The sequence below is a fragment of the Vanellus vanellus genome (genome assembly GCF_965231255.1).
Source record: "Vanellus vanellus genome assembly, chromosome: 17".
NCBI classification, from domain to species: Eukaryota; Metazoa; Chordata; class Aves; order Charadriiformes; family Charadriidae; genus Vanellus; species Vanellus vanellus.
Genome location: NC_138922.1, coordinates 8,218,002 through 8,230,893, shown reverse-complemented (window position 1 = coordinate 8,230,893; position 12,892 = coordinate 8,218,002). Strand labels below are relative to the sequence as shown.

Below are 12,892 nucleotides of genomic sequence, written 5' to 3'. Positions count from 1 at the left end.
TTTAATTTGGCTAAAACAATGCTGGATTCGATACCCAGGACCGTGGGACCAGGAAAATGACATTTCTGATGCAGTCAGTTGTCCTTACGCTTAACACACCTGGTCCGTAGAGTGTCCGAGAGGGACGGAGCTCAGCGCCTCTCGCAGCGCTCCGGGCTTTGCCCAGCGCGGCGCAGCAGGAGCGGCTCCCTGGGCAGTTTGGTGGGGGTAGCGATGGCCAGTGCCTCTCCGAGCAGGCGGCTGGACTGCCATCGCCTGCTGCCATGCAGGAGCAGGCAATGCCACCCGTTGGTCTTCAAGGCGGGGTCTCAGATCCTCACGCATGACCTGATAAACCAGGACTGACTAGCCATCTCCCATCCCACCCGGGCTTGCTCTGGAGGCGTTGGGGAGTTTTGATGTACAGACCAGCTCTGAGGAGCAGAGCGAGAGATGCTCCAAGAGCAGGCTCCTTGGCACCTCTCGGGGGGTTGTCTCCAGGCACAACAAGATTTCCTCACCCCAATTTCTCCAGGGAAGGATGGAGTAGCACAGGGGGGGTGGGAGCAGCGTGACTCAGACCAGACCCCTCTGCCTGTGCTGCCTGGCAAAGGCTGTTGGCTCAGTCCATCCCTATCAGCGGCATCCCTACACCTTAGCAGCCTCTTAAAACCCTCTTCAGATAAGAAAGGAAGGCATCTGAAGACAGTCTTGGATATCTTATTGACTGGTGTCTCATCTCTGATCCCACAGGTGTCAAAAGGAATATTATTTAAAGCAGGGGAGCGCCAGGCACTGGAAACCAGAGACCTCGCGCTACCAAGCTTGGGTGAAGGCTTCAGCTGCAACGGGAAGCATCTGTGTTTGCTCTTCCACCTTTGGGGCACAGATATAAAGAACTTGCATCAACTGGGAGGAATAAGAATCCGACTTACTGGGGACCCTGTTTATGGCCCTGAGCGGCCGCAGGACGCGGACGGTGCGGACCGCTGAGAAGCTGACGTTCTGCAGGTCCAGGGAGTACTCCAGCATCCTGCGGAAGACACGAATGTGGAGGAACGTCAAGGATCTTCTGGAGAAATGTTAGATTATCAAACATTATAAATCAAACATTATATGCCAACCACTCACAGAGGGACTTGTTACTGCATCTCTCCCATCAGGAAAGTTTGCCAGAGGAATTAATTAAGGGTTGTTTGCGTATCAGAATAAAGTCAATGAGCGAGAACGTGATACACCAGCTCCCACCGCCACTGATCTCTCTCTCTCATCTGCTTTGGTTACTGTTTTTGCACAGGTCCGGGGCAGAAGCTTCTGAAAGTCCCTGCACACTCCAGGATGGTAATTTCCTGACACAGCCCTGTTTTTAACAACAATTGTACAGATCCTCTAACAAATCTGGGTTTGCTGTGCTGAGCACCACCAAAACCCGAAAAAGCAGAGGAGCATGCCCCGGTGCAGACCCTCTCCGCAGGGCCCAGGAGGCGCACAGCACGGGACACCGAGCTGTGCCGGCCCTACCCAGCAGAGATCCCTGGCAGCCGGGACTGGGGTGGGCGGGCAAGCACACAAATCAAAACTGATGGCACTTGTAGATAACAAATGGGGCAAACGTGGACCAAGGAACCTCCCGCTGCTCCTACGCTGTGCCTGACGGGGTTATTTCACAGCTCGGGACACTGAGGCGCGACCTTCACGGGACATAGTCCGAGGCTGCGCTTGGACTGCTGCAAGTCGCTGGGGACCCCCAGCACCCACTCGCTCTGCTCACGGCACCTTTGCTCAAGCACGGTGGGGCCATCGGTCTCGTCACCACCAGGACTTTGCTCTCCAGCCGCAGGAAAACACAAGAGCTCTACCCAAAAGCATTTGTGAAGAGGCAGAGCCAGGCAAAGGCAAGGCCGGGGGACCACGAGGCTCCCCGCACGCCCCGGCTCCCGCTGCCACAGGCAACTGCAGGATATTCATCTCTTCCGAAAATTATCAAATTCCATCTTAAAGCTAGTTGGGTGGTTGGAGGAAAGCTAGTTGGGTGGTCAGAAGCCTAACTTTCAGCTCGAATTTATTCAGGACAAGCTCACATCCATTTGTTCTTATGCCAGTGCTGCCTTTTAAGTAGCTTCTATAGCTCTTTGTCCCTGGTGTTTACTCACCCGATGTATTTACAGAGGACAAATCACATCTCCTCTCAGCCTTGATTTTGCAAAGACAAACAAACCACGCTCCTCCAGCCCCATCTTTCAGACAGGCACTCTGCTGCCCAGTCGCAACCTTTCTCCACACCCACCCTGGCCTGAATTAATCATAGAATCATAGAATTAGTGAGGTTGGAAGGGACCTTTAAGATCATCAAGTCCAACTGTTAACCTACCCTGATAAAAACACCACCACTTCTAAACCATGTCCCTAAGCACCTCATCTACCCTTTTCTTAAACACCTCCAGGGATGGTGAATCCACCCCCTCCCCGGGCAGCCTATTCCAATGTTTAATAACCCTTTCAGTGAAAAAATGCTTCCTAATATCCAATCTAAACCTGCCCTGACATAACTTGAACCCGTTTCCTCTTGTCCTATCACTTGTCACGTCTAATCGTACCCGATTAGATGTCAAACTTCTGGGAGACGCTTTGCGCGCACCTTGCACAAAGGCATCAGTGCTGCCCACTCCCTCCCCACTGGAAATCCCGCGGGATTCATCAGTGCCGTGTGAGCTTTGCCATGGCTGCAGTGCGTTGGGGGGATTCTGCTCTTGCTGTGATCAGCCAAACCCCCTCTCCTCCCTCCCGGCCATCAGCAGGTGAGGAGCACCTGGGGTGGAGAAGACTTTCCCTTTCTAGCCCCCAAATACGCAACTCCACGGTCAATGCACAGACATTTTATCCCATTTCTCTTGACAGGCTCTAATGAGGAGGATGACGACGATCAAAACATATCTAAGATCAAAATAACCTCAACGTATCCCTCTGTATTTAGCTGACGCCCACAGCCACGGGGCAGTCCCGGAATACGAACGTTGGATGGACACGCGTGGATGCTACGAGTTTGTTCTCATCCCCCGAGCAGAGAGGAAGGCAGCATGTCCATGAAAGCCCACCTGGTTCCAGTGACAAAACCAGTCCCTTCCCCGGTGCCCGGGACTCACCGCACTGGGTGAGTTTGGGCTGCAGTAAGGAGAGGAGCAACAATTTCCCTGGACTTTAACGGTTCTCAAGTTTCACCTGCTGTTTGAAAATAAGATTTTTGTACAGTTTGCAGGATTTGGGTAAAAAGCTCATGTCAAACATACAGCTTTTCTTTCATCCATTATTAAAACAGAGACTACCAGCAAAATTCAGAGCAGCATATGGTTATTTGCACCAAGACAAATCATTTTCTGATCGGTGACAGCTCTAGACTCACTTCCAGAGCTGCGCGTGCTTGTAATCTGCAAAGGCCGTGTCATAAAATGCATTTAGATTTAACATATCAAACAACAATTAAAATGCCAAATTTAAAAAACCAACCAACCAACAACCCACCGGCTTAAGCAAACTCTTGAACACCAAGACCCAGGGCAGGTAGGTGCTCTCCTACCTCTGCTGCCGGACACTGCTGCCGGCACCGGTGTTACAGCTCCGCAAGCTCAGCCCAGACCTACACTACGGGATCGGCACATCCCTGATAACCAACAGCTCAAGATCCTTGAGAGAAACCCAGTATTGGGGGGGGCGGGGGAAGCGGGTAAAAATCAGTCACTAAAGAGCAAGTCCAATGAGAACCCCACCACTTCCCAGCTGTAAGGTCACTTCCCAAGGCAAGGGGACGCAGGGGAGGAATCAATCCACGTCCCTGGCAAGGGAAAATACCCAGGGAGGACGAATGTCGGGATGTCACCAGCTGGCGAGGTGGCAGCTGCATTTACCAGCAGATAGAACATTTACGCATTGAAAATCTGCAGTGTAAAAAGCCCCCGATGAAACTTCAGCTCAAACGTCGTTTCCGTTCAAAGGGAGAAGCGCGATGCCTGTCAGCGCCTCTGCCACGGAGCCGGGTACCCAGCCGCGATAAAGGCTCAGAAAAACACTCAGCGTTAAATAGGATGGATTCACAGCAAACGCTGAGACTCGTCAGAGTCATCAGCAACCCCCGATCGCTGGAGTTATTCAGAAGGAAAGCGGAAATATTTAGGACTTTCTAAGAATAAAAGCGGAGCATCTGCAAAGCCAGACGTACAACGGGCTGGTGGTGGGATGCAGAGAGAGAGCTGAAGCAAACCTTTGGCAAACGCTCCTCCGAGAAGGAAAACTCCTGGGACTCAGCAGACAGACAGACAGACACAAGGGATGGCTCGGGATGGACCGGGCAGCTGAAATTCATTCCTGTTCTGCCTGGAGATAGCAAGACTCGGAGCACGCGGGGGTTTCTTTCAAATAAAAGCCAAAGCCTTGGGAAGGATCTCGTAAGCCCAGCGCCAGGCAGCACCCCCGCCTGCAGCGGAGGGCTCCCAGAAGTGATGCTCAGGAGCTCTGGAGGGGACAGGCAGGGCTGAAGGGGCTCTTCTCACCCAGCGAGCCTCGAACAGAGCACACAAGTGCCGGCAAAGCCCTTTCCACACCTACCCGGCACCACCTCTCCAACCCACCCTGCCTGCAGCCCTGGCTCCGCTCCCGTCCCCGGGACCACTCCCGCTCGGGAAGCAGAAGACGGTGTGAAAACCCGTCGGAGCCGCGGAGTTTGTGCTGAGGACGCTTTCCGAGGAAAGCTTGGGCTCTACCCTTTCACAGCTGGGTGCCAAGGCTGCCATACCGCCAGGGGACGTGACCCAGGTCACATAAGGAACCCGCAGGAGGCAGCGCGGCACCCCCGGGAGCCGCCCACCCCTCTGCCCGCAGAGGCACGGAGCCGCCGCTCACCGCTGGCGGGAGATAGGCTCGGATTTATTCAGTGTTAAAAGGTTGCCAAAACTGGGCATCCAGGCACCCTTTATCTACACAGCACAGCCATCAGTGGACGGTATTAAGCCACCGGTGTTGGAAAAGACAAGGGGAAATTATTTAGGCGGCGTTGTATCTTCAGAAAGCCGGAATGAAATTCCCTCCCGGCCCTCGCCGCCTTTGCCGTGCTCCGGTTTTGATTTTGAAGCCTCGCGAGTCTCGCCACAGTCGTGGGTGTTGCTTAATTTTAAAAATACTCATTTTAATCAAGCTGAAGGGAATAAAAAGAACAGCACCGGAGGGAGCGTGAACTCTGCAGCCTGCTGAATCCAGCCACACCGTGTGTCCCAGCCAGGACACTTGACTAACGAGGCTCTTGAAGCAGCGGCAAGTTCAGCTGAAGAACGGAAAGAAATCAACAAATTCGCTTTAGAAAAGTCCTAAAACTTCAAAAATACAAGGCTTTTCACAGGTGGGTTTGAGTCAGCTCGGCTGCGAGGGAGGCTGCCGAGGGGTTTCTTTGGCCCAGCAGGTTTCGGTGAGTCAGGGACGTGCCTTGCTCGGGATGCTCCGCTTGGAAGGCTGCAAAGGCTGCGGGAAGGCGGAACGGAGCAGAGAGCACCCGCAGTGAGGGGGCTTCACCGGCCCCAGGTCTCAGCTGCTCTTCATCCTCCCAAAAACCATTTAAAGCATCAAATTGCAAAGCTCTACCCCAGATTTTGAACCCCCGGAGGTTTGCAATCACGAGCATCGGCTGATGCGGTTGTGCCACTTCTGCTCAGAGCAAAGAGGCTCCCGGCTGGCAGCGCACTCGCGGCCGTCCCGGAAAGCACCGGAGAGGGACGGGCTCCTGGGAGAGGGTTTGGTGCAGCTTTCGCTGCAGCTCAAAGGGGCTGCGGCTGCGATTGCACATTGGGTAATTGCGTGTGCAAATCAGCTATTTACACGGGCGATTACCCCGCGGCGCTCGGGGTGCCCGGGCAGCGCAGAGGGCACCGCGCAGCCACGTCTCCAAGGGGCCGCTCCTCGGCGCGAGGGGGATCGATACAGGCAGGCAGAGGGGATGAAAAAGCAACATTCATCCCTGCCTCACTGTTATTTTTCTTTCTTTTTTTTTTTTTTTAAGGGATGAAAGGACTAATACACAGGGAAAGAACAGCCTTTGCCCGCAGTCGCAGCGGGGGGCTGCAGCGGGGACTCCCGCGGGCTGCCCCGTGCCAACGCTTTCTTCCCCATCTCTGAACCGGGGAGTTGAAACGGCCCTTTGATGAGCCTCGTACAGCCCAGGTGCCCTTCAGAGCAGCCCTCCCTGCTGGCGAAGAGAACCGGCGCCGTGAGGTGAAGGCCACACGCTGGAAGCGTCACCCAAAGCACCCAGCAGGAACCCCGCAGCCGCAGGATCGCCACTCCCCGCGGAGACCGGTCCGGCGGCATCGCCTTATCCCAACTTCTGAGCTCAAGAGCTCTTCAGAAGCCACCCGGGTTTAGACAGAGCAGGGATGGAGCGAGGGACTGCAGCATCCCTTTCTCTCCTGTTATCTAAGTACACAGCGAGGCTTCCTGCAGCACGCCTCGTCCCTGAAATTCAGCACTCAAAACCAGGAGGGAGCAAGACATCCTTAAGGGTTGTTTATGAAGACTTCAGTGGAGCTAACTCTTAAACACAGAGGGAGAAAAAACGATAACAAACATTAGAAGAAGTGTTCAGGAAGCAAAGAGAAATAGAGAACGGTGTCTCTGTTTGTGAAGGAAGCAGCCTGCCAACCCCCTCCAGCCCCGGCTCCTCTCAAATTGTAAGCAAAATATTCCAGAAGTGTTTAACTTTCCTGCAAAGTCTTTTAAGAGAGGCCCATTACCGTTACAAGGAGCAAAGCACAAACAGCACTCCGCAGACGCCGCCAAACAACTGACCGAGCCCGGAGCAAGAGCAGATCCGCACAACTTGACCGCGGGACGATGCGCAGCCCTGCTCGGAGCGGAGCAGGCACGGACCCTGTGTCTAGAGAAGGCAGAGAGGAACCCTGTAAGCTCTCATCGTACCAAATCACCCCTGATTTAAAGGCTCTCCCCTGGGAAAATGATTCACCATTTTTTTTGTTGGTTTGGGTTTTTTGATTTTTTTTGTTTGTTTTGTTGTTTTTTTTTTTGTTTGTTTGTTTTTTTTATGAGGATGGTTTAAAGCACAACTCAATCCACAGGGATGCAGAAGTTCAGGGAAGTCCTCATCGACCAAAGTCAAAACAAGCTGGTGGGACTGCAATAACGTGGCTGGGGATGGGGATGGGGATGGCTCCAGCTGAGAAGCAGGCAGATCTCAGTCTGTGGCTGTCCCTCTTCCCACAGGCTGATCGGAGAAGAGCTCCCTGTGCCCGGAGGAGGGGGAGGCAGAGCGGGTGCGGGGTCCCGAAGCAGCACACCTCCATCCCACCGCTGCGGTTCACCAGCCAGAGCCTGGGCCGGCACTAAACTGTAAATGACGCTGCATATTTTTGCATATAAACAAGCGTTCATCCTCGATACATCTGCGTCTTGCGCCGAGAGAGGTCGAAATCGTATTGAATCGTCTTTAGAGGGTGAGAGCTGGCTTGCAAGGCCCGTTAACCTTCAAGCGTTCTCTTAAAAGCTAACTCCCCAAATCCTCTTCCTTAAAATAACACAACATAATTATGTCATTCATCACTTTTTTTCTTCCCTTTTCCCCGTGCAACTCCATAACCTACAGCCAAAGCCGTGTTTCACTAAGCTGAGTTTTGATAATACAGCGCTATTCTCATCTCCAGCAAGTTTTACTGTAATTACAGAGATGTGTTGCAGACATTACACACTCTACAATTAGCACTAATTGCATTACATTGTCACAAAGAAGTCATTTACTCTCCATGAGCTCATGAGATTGGTCTGGACAGTTTAACGGAGCTGAGAAGTACTTAATGGCATGCCACGAAAGTGGCCGGCAGCGCGGCGGGAGCGAGCGCAGCACCCGAGCGGCTCTCCCAGCCCTCTGCAAGCAGCAGATTTGGGGCAAACACGCACAAAAAAAAAAAAAAAAAAAAGTTTCTCTATGCTTTCAACCCGTGGCAAGTCCAGAAACTTCTCAATGAATGAGGAGGATGCCATGCCACAGGGTTTGGGGGTTTTTTTTTGGAAGCCTCTCCTAGGCGGGTGGTGGTTGGGAAGGGTTTCTGTGGGAGGTCTGCCCGTGGGAGCGCACAGCGTGTCCCGCGTGTCCCCCGGCACGACGTGCCTCCCCCACCCGATGCCCCACAGACGTGGTTTGCTGCTTCTCCTCTCCCCCTGCCATGACTTTCTGCAGCCCGTGGGCAGCGAAGCGGCAGGGAAAGCGGGAAAGCGGGAAAGCGGGAGAGCAGGAGCCCGGGGACCTGCCGGGCACTGGGGAGCCCACGCCGTCCTGCTGCTTCCCTCCTCCCACGTCTCGCATGAAAACAGGGAGGAAAAAAGTGGGAAGGTAGAAGCAGAGCTGCTTCCTTGTGGTCACCAGGGCCCCCTGGAAATGTTAGTTTGGGGGTGTCTCCTCCTGTGACTTCACCGGGGAACCTGGCTGAAGCCCTTGCGCAAGACCTGCATAAAAATGTGATGCGCTTCATCGAGTACCTAGCGAATACGGAGGGGATTCGAGCATCGCCCCGGCGCACGCCCTCCTCCAGGGCCACATCTCGGCTCCGGCCCCTTTCCCCACATCAGGCACCCGCTCAGATGCAAGATGCCTCCGAGTCGAGCTCAGCTCATGCTCTGCTGTTGGCACCACGGTCTGGGATGCTCGTTGGGGCAATTTGCCCCACGTGGGAACTACAGAGCTGCATTAAGGGGCTACCGGAGGAATTTCCCTCTGTCTGGTTGGGATTTGCCCCTGGGCATGCTTTTTCTCTTATCCTTAGTGTTTTTTACGTACATCTTGTGTTCAAGACAAGAACTTTGGCTTTTCCTAGCGCCTGGTGCTGCCGGGGATGGCTGAGGGACCCTCCAGGACAGCAGCGATGCTCCGAGCAGGATGCAGTGCTCCAGGATGGATGGGAGAGGGACGGAGGAGAGCACAAGGGCGCAAAAGGCAGCGGAGAAAACGGACACTGGGGGAGGAGAGGCTCCGCTTTGCATTTAAATCCAGTTTGATCCTTTGTCAGCCGAATTGGTTTTGACGGGGCCCAGATGGGAACAATTCATGCACACAGAGGAAAGACCCGTCATTTAGCGAGAGGCAAAGCCGACCTGGCAGGAGTCACGGGAGCGGTGGAGCTGCGAGGCTGCAAAACCTCTGCAGCAAATAAATGCCTCCGCGCGTGGGGGATGCGGGAAGGGGGATGCGGGAGAGGGGATGCGGGAAGGGGGATGCATCAGAGAGGAGGTCGGTGCTGCTCTCCGTACTCTGCCCCAGCAGGAGGCAGCTATCGCACACCCAAATGCCCATCCAGGTGCAGCAGAAGGGCAGGAGACTGGATGCTTGCTTGAGCAAAGTGCAGCTATACTTTAGCAGCAGGAATTGGGATGGTCTCTGCTGATGTCCCTCTAGACTGAGGTCCCATCATGGTGGGGTCTCTGTCGAAGCACATCAAGAACAACTCTACTCTAGCTCCAAAGACTTTACAAGCTCAACTTGCAAGCTCACCTTACAATTCAAGACTTGCAAGGCAAGGCGAGGACCGGCCTGGGGGGGAGGAACGCAGCAGTATCCCGGGATGGCAGAGCTGGAAGCGGCCCAGCACCCACCACCATGCTTCCCCGAGCCCCCCCAGGTGCGATGCCTGGCCTTGCCTGGGTCTGGTTCTTCATTACACCTTACTCTAGTATAAGAAATAACGAAGAAGAAGAAATAAAGAATACACAGGCGGCTGTAGCAGGCTCCAGCCCTTGGATGTGCTGCTGATTACAACCCTACCAGAGCTGGTCGGACCCAGGGTCCCACCTTGTCCATGTCCCATCGCTGCAGCCCCTAAATGTTGCTCAGACACTTCAGGAAGAAACTTTGAGCCCTCTCCTAACCCAAGGAGCCAGAGGCCGGTGCAGCTGGAAACCATGAGCTTGTGACCTCCTGTAGAAGATGGATTTATGGGGACAGTTACAGCTCTTGGCCTTTCTGCCCTCCATCTCTGCTTCCAGTCTGGGTCTTGAGTCTTGCCACATCTTTTGGCCTCTGCAGCACGCCATGGTAATGAGTTTTCCAGGCCAAGGATGCACTGGGATACCTGGCCCCTCCTTATTGGTTTTACTGGGCCACTGCTTTGGCTCTCCCAGCTGCCTAGTAGAGATGTCTGCCATGACCTTATGGAGCCAGTGATGGACCATAAGCAAAGCCCACCAAGGCGTTGCCCCTTCTTGGTGCACACCAAACCCACACCAGGGAAATAGCCCAACTGGGAGGGCTCCCTGCTCCTTTCCAGGAAAATCTAATAAATTTGATCTCTAGCTCTATCAAAAGAGGAAAAAAACACTGTTTTCCCAAAGGTCTTTGAGCTCTTCGAGCGGGGAGGGGAGGCAAGGGCCGGCGAGCGATTCGTGTGTCAAAGAAACTCAGCTCGCTGGCCGGGGGCCAGGGACTTTTCATGTGGATTTCCAGCCTCCGCCAGGAGACTCTCGGGTGCTGGAAGAGCCTTTAATTCAAACCAGGTGCCTTTGAAAGGCAAACACTCAAAAAGGCAAACTTGGTCGCTTTCCCTCACTACAAAAAAAAAAAAAAAAAAAAAAAAAAGTATAATCAGGAGGGCAATCATGAACGTTTCACTGCACTGCCCTCCCTGGCACGCTGCTCTGAGCTCCCAACCGCCCGCTCCGCTGCCACCTCGCCCGATGGAAACCGAAACCACCGGCGCGGCTGGAGGGAGAAGTGCGGAGCCCATCGCCCAGCGAGGAGCCCCCAGGGCACGGGCTGGCCAAAAGCTACTACACACAGCTTTTGTCACCCTGCCCTGCTCCACGAGCTGAGCGTCAGCTCTCCCCCGAGCTACGGAGAGGACCGGAGGGACCGCTGTGGTCCGGGTGGTGATCCCCGCTGTGGAGCCAGGACGGACAACACCAACAGCGCCGGCGTCCAGCAAGCCCCCAGCCTTCACCGCTGCAAACCAGTCACTTCCCCCAAACCCGACGTTCGCCAAGCAGAGCCATGAATGACAACAGAGAGGCACAGGGAGGGGGACCCGCCGTGCTGGCCTTACCCCGCGATGACAATGAAGAAGTCCAGGCGGTTCCATGTGTCTCCCAAGTAGCATTTCTTCCCAAAAATCCCCAGTGCAATCATCTTGACGATCATTTCCACGGCGAAGAAGGCAAAGATGAAATCGTCAAAGCTCTGCAAAAGAAAGGCGGGGAGGAGGGATGCATCGCTGCACGCTCGCACCGGGGGAGGGAATCGGAGACCTGAGTTCAACGAGGTCTCCTCTCACACCACCGAGGGCGAAAATCCCTGGGAAGAGGCAGTCCTGGGAGCAACGCCGTGTCGTCGCCCAGTCCAGTCTGGCCGACAGCCCCCAGGGCGCTGGGATAAAGGGATAAGTATATTTTGGGCTCTGCTTTCACTACAAACGCAATGGTTGACCCACCCCAGGCACTCCGAGCAAGGCTTGGCTACGCTGGGGCAGGCCCAGCCTGGCAGGGGCTTTGCCTGATGACACCGTGTGTTCACATCCGAGCACCAAAATCAACATTTTTTATGTGCTGGGGGGACCCAGCCATCCCAGGCTACCTCCGCCGCAGCTCGGTCTTTCCCGCTCCCCCTCAATCCGGGCCCGCCGTTAAGCTAAAAGCAGCGTCCGAGCCGTACCTGGAGGATCCTGCAGCGCGGCGAGTCGCAGGCGATGTCCTCGCAGGGGTGGAACATGCCCAGCGTCACGCAGTTGAGCAGGATCACCAGCATGCTCACCCTCTCGAACCACCTGCACGGCGCCCCGTCAAGGAAGCAACGGATCCGAACGAGCATCCGCGAGCGGCCACCGCTGAATCGGAAAAGTTATTCCGGTCTTTAAAGCAAGGCACGTGCCAGCTTCTCGAGGTTAGGTTCTATCTGGTTTTGCGCGGAGAGCCTGCCTGCCATTTAGACACCCGCACGGCAAACCCATGGCGTGTTCTCCCCACGCGGACAGCAGGGGCTACAGCTAATGCGAAAACCGCTATAAAATGGAAGTGGCGTGGCGAGAGCGCTGAGTGCTGATGGGACGGATTAAAAAATTAAATTCAAAGAACGACATCAACTTTTAGGGAAAAAAAAACAACAGAAACCCACACCGTTAATTTCTTCTCCTGGCATTTTATGGAAAAGCACTTTAACAACATTACAATTTTCTATCAACTATGTCGCAGCATATCCCAGGGGCGTTACCCTCAAGTCACTGCCTGAACTTTTCATTCCCAGTCCAAATTAAGACTGTCAAAACCATTAACTGACTGCCTAAAAGCCTTAAGACTGCGAGGGCCGGCAGAGTCCATCCCCTGCCGCTTGGAGCAATTTTAAAGAGCTGAGCTGCCAGGACAGACTTTGGAAGCTGTTACTTTTGGGGCAGGATAAAGCGTGTTGCTGCAGCAAATCCTCATAAAGATGGTTCCAACCTGGTACCAAATTTTCTGCATCCTTCTGGGGGGCATTTCCAGCCAGCTCCTGACTGCCCGGGGCACAGAGATGTGAAATCCAGGAGCCGGTGCAAGGCGGCGCCGGCGTTATCTTCCAGCCTCGCATGGAAAACACCCCATGGGCTGCCACAGCCCGCAGCCGGTCGGGGCCACGCTCCTGCCTGGGCGCAGGCAGCAGCTTCCCGGCTCTAGGAAAATAAGCGTGGCCCTTGTCAGACAAGAGCTTTCGCTGCAACGCGGTAGCGGGTGGTGTTTGGGGCGTTTGGATAACGTGCTGTAGCGTTATCCGGCTGGAGAAGAAGAAGGTGAGGATGAATCAGCAGGTGCCTCCCTGCCGGGCGCGCGGGGCCGGAGCTGGCAGCTCCCGCCGCCCCATCCCGGGCGAATTCCTGGGAAATCACATGGGGCTGAGTCACAGCTCGGTCGC

At 54.7% G+C, this 12,892-nt stretch overlaps 1 protein-coding gene across 1 annotated transcript in view; it reads right to left on the bottom strand.

Annotated features, from left to right (window-relative positions):
• CACNA1G (calcium voltage-gated channel subunit alpha1 G) overlaps positions 1 to 11,770 on the bottom strand; it is a 103,162-nt gene extending 91,392 nt beyond the window's left edge. Inside the window, exons 1-3 of the mRNA XM_082492405.1 lie at positions 11,663 to 11,770; positions 11,058 to 11,191; positions 915 to 1,012 (exon numbers count right to left, since the gene is read on the bottom strand). Coding sequence (XP_082348531.1) covers positions 915 to 1,012; positions 11,058 to 11,191; positions 11,663 to 11,755 — 325 coding nt within the window. The 5' untranslated portion in view covers positions 11,756 to 11,770. The remainder of the gene's footprint in view (positions 1 to 914; positions 1,013 to 11,057; positions 11,192 to 11,662) is intronic.
• Between the last annotated feature and the right edge of the window lie 1,122 nt (positions 11,771 to 12,892).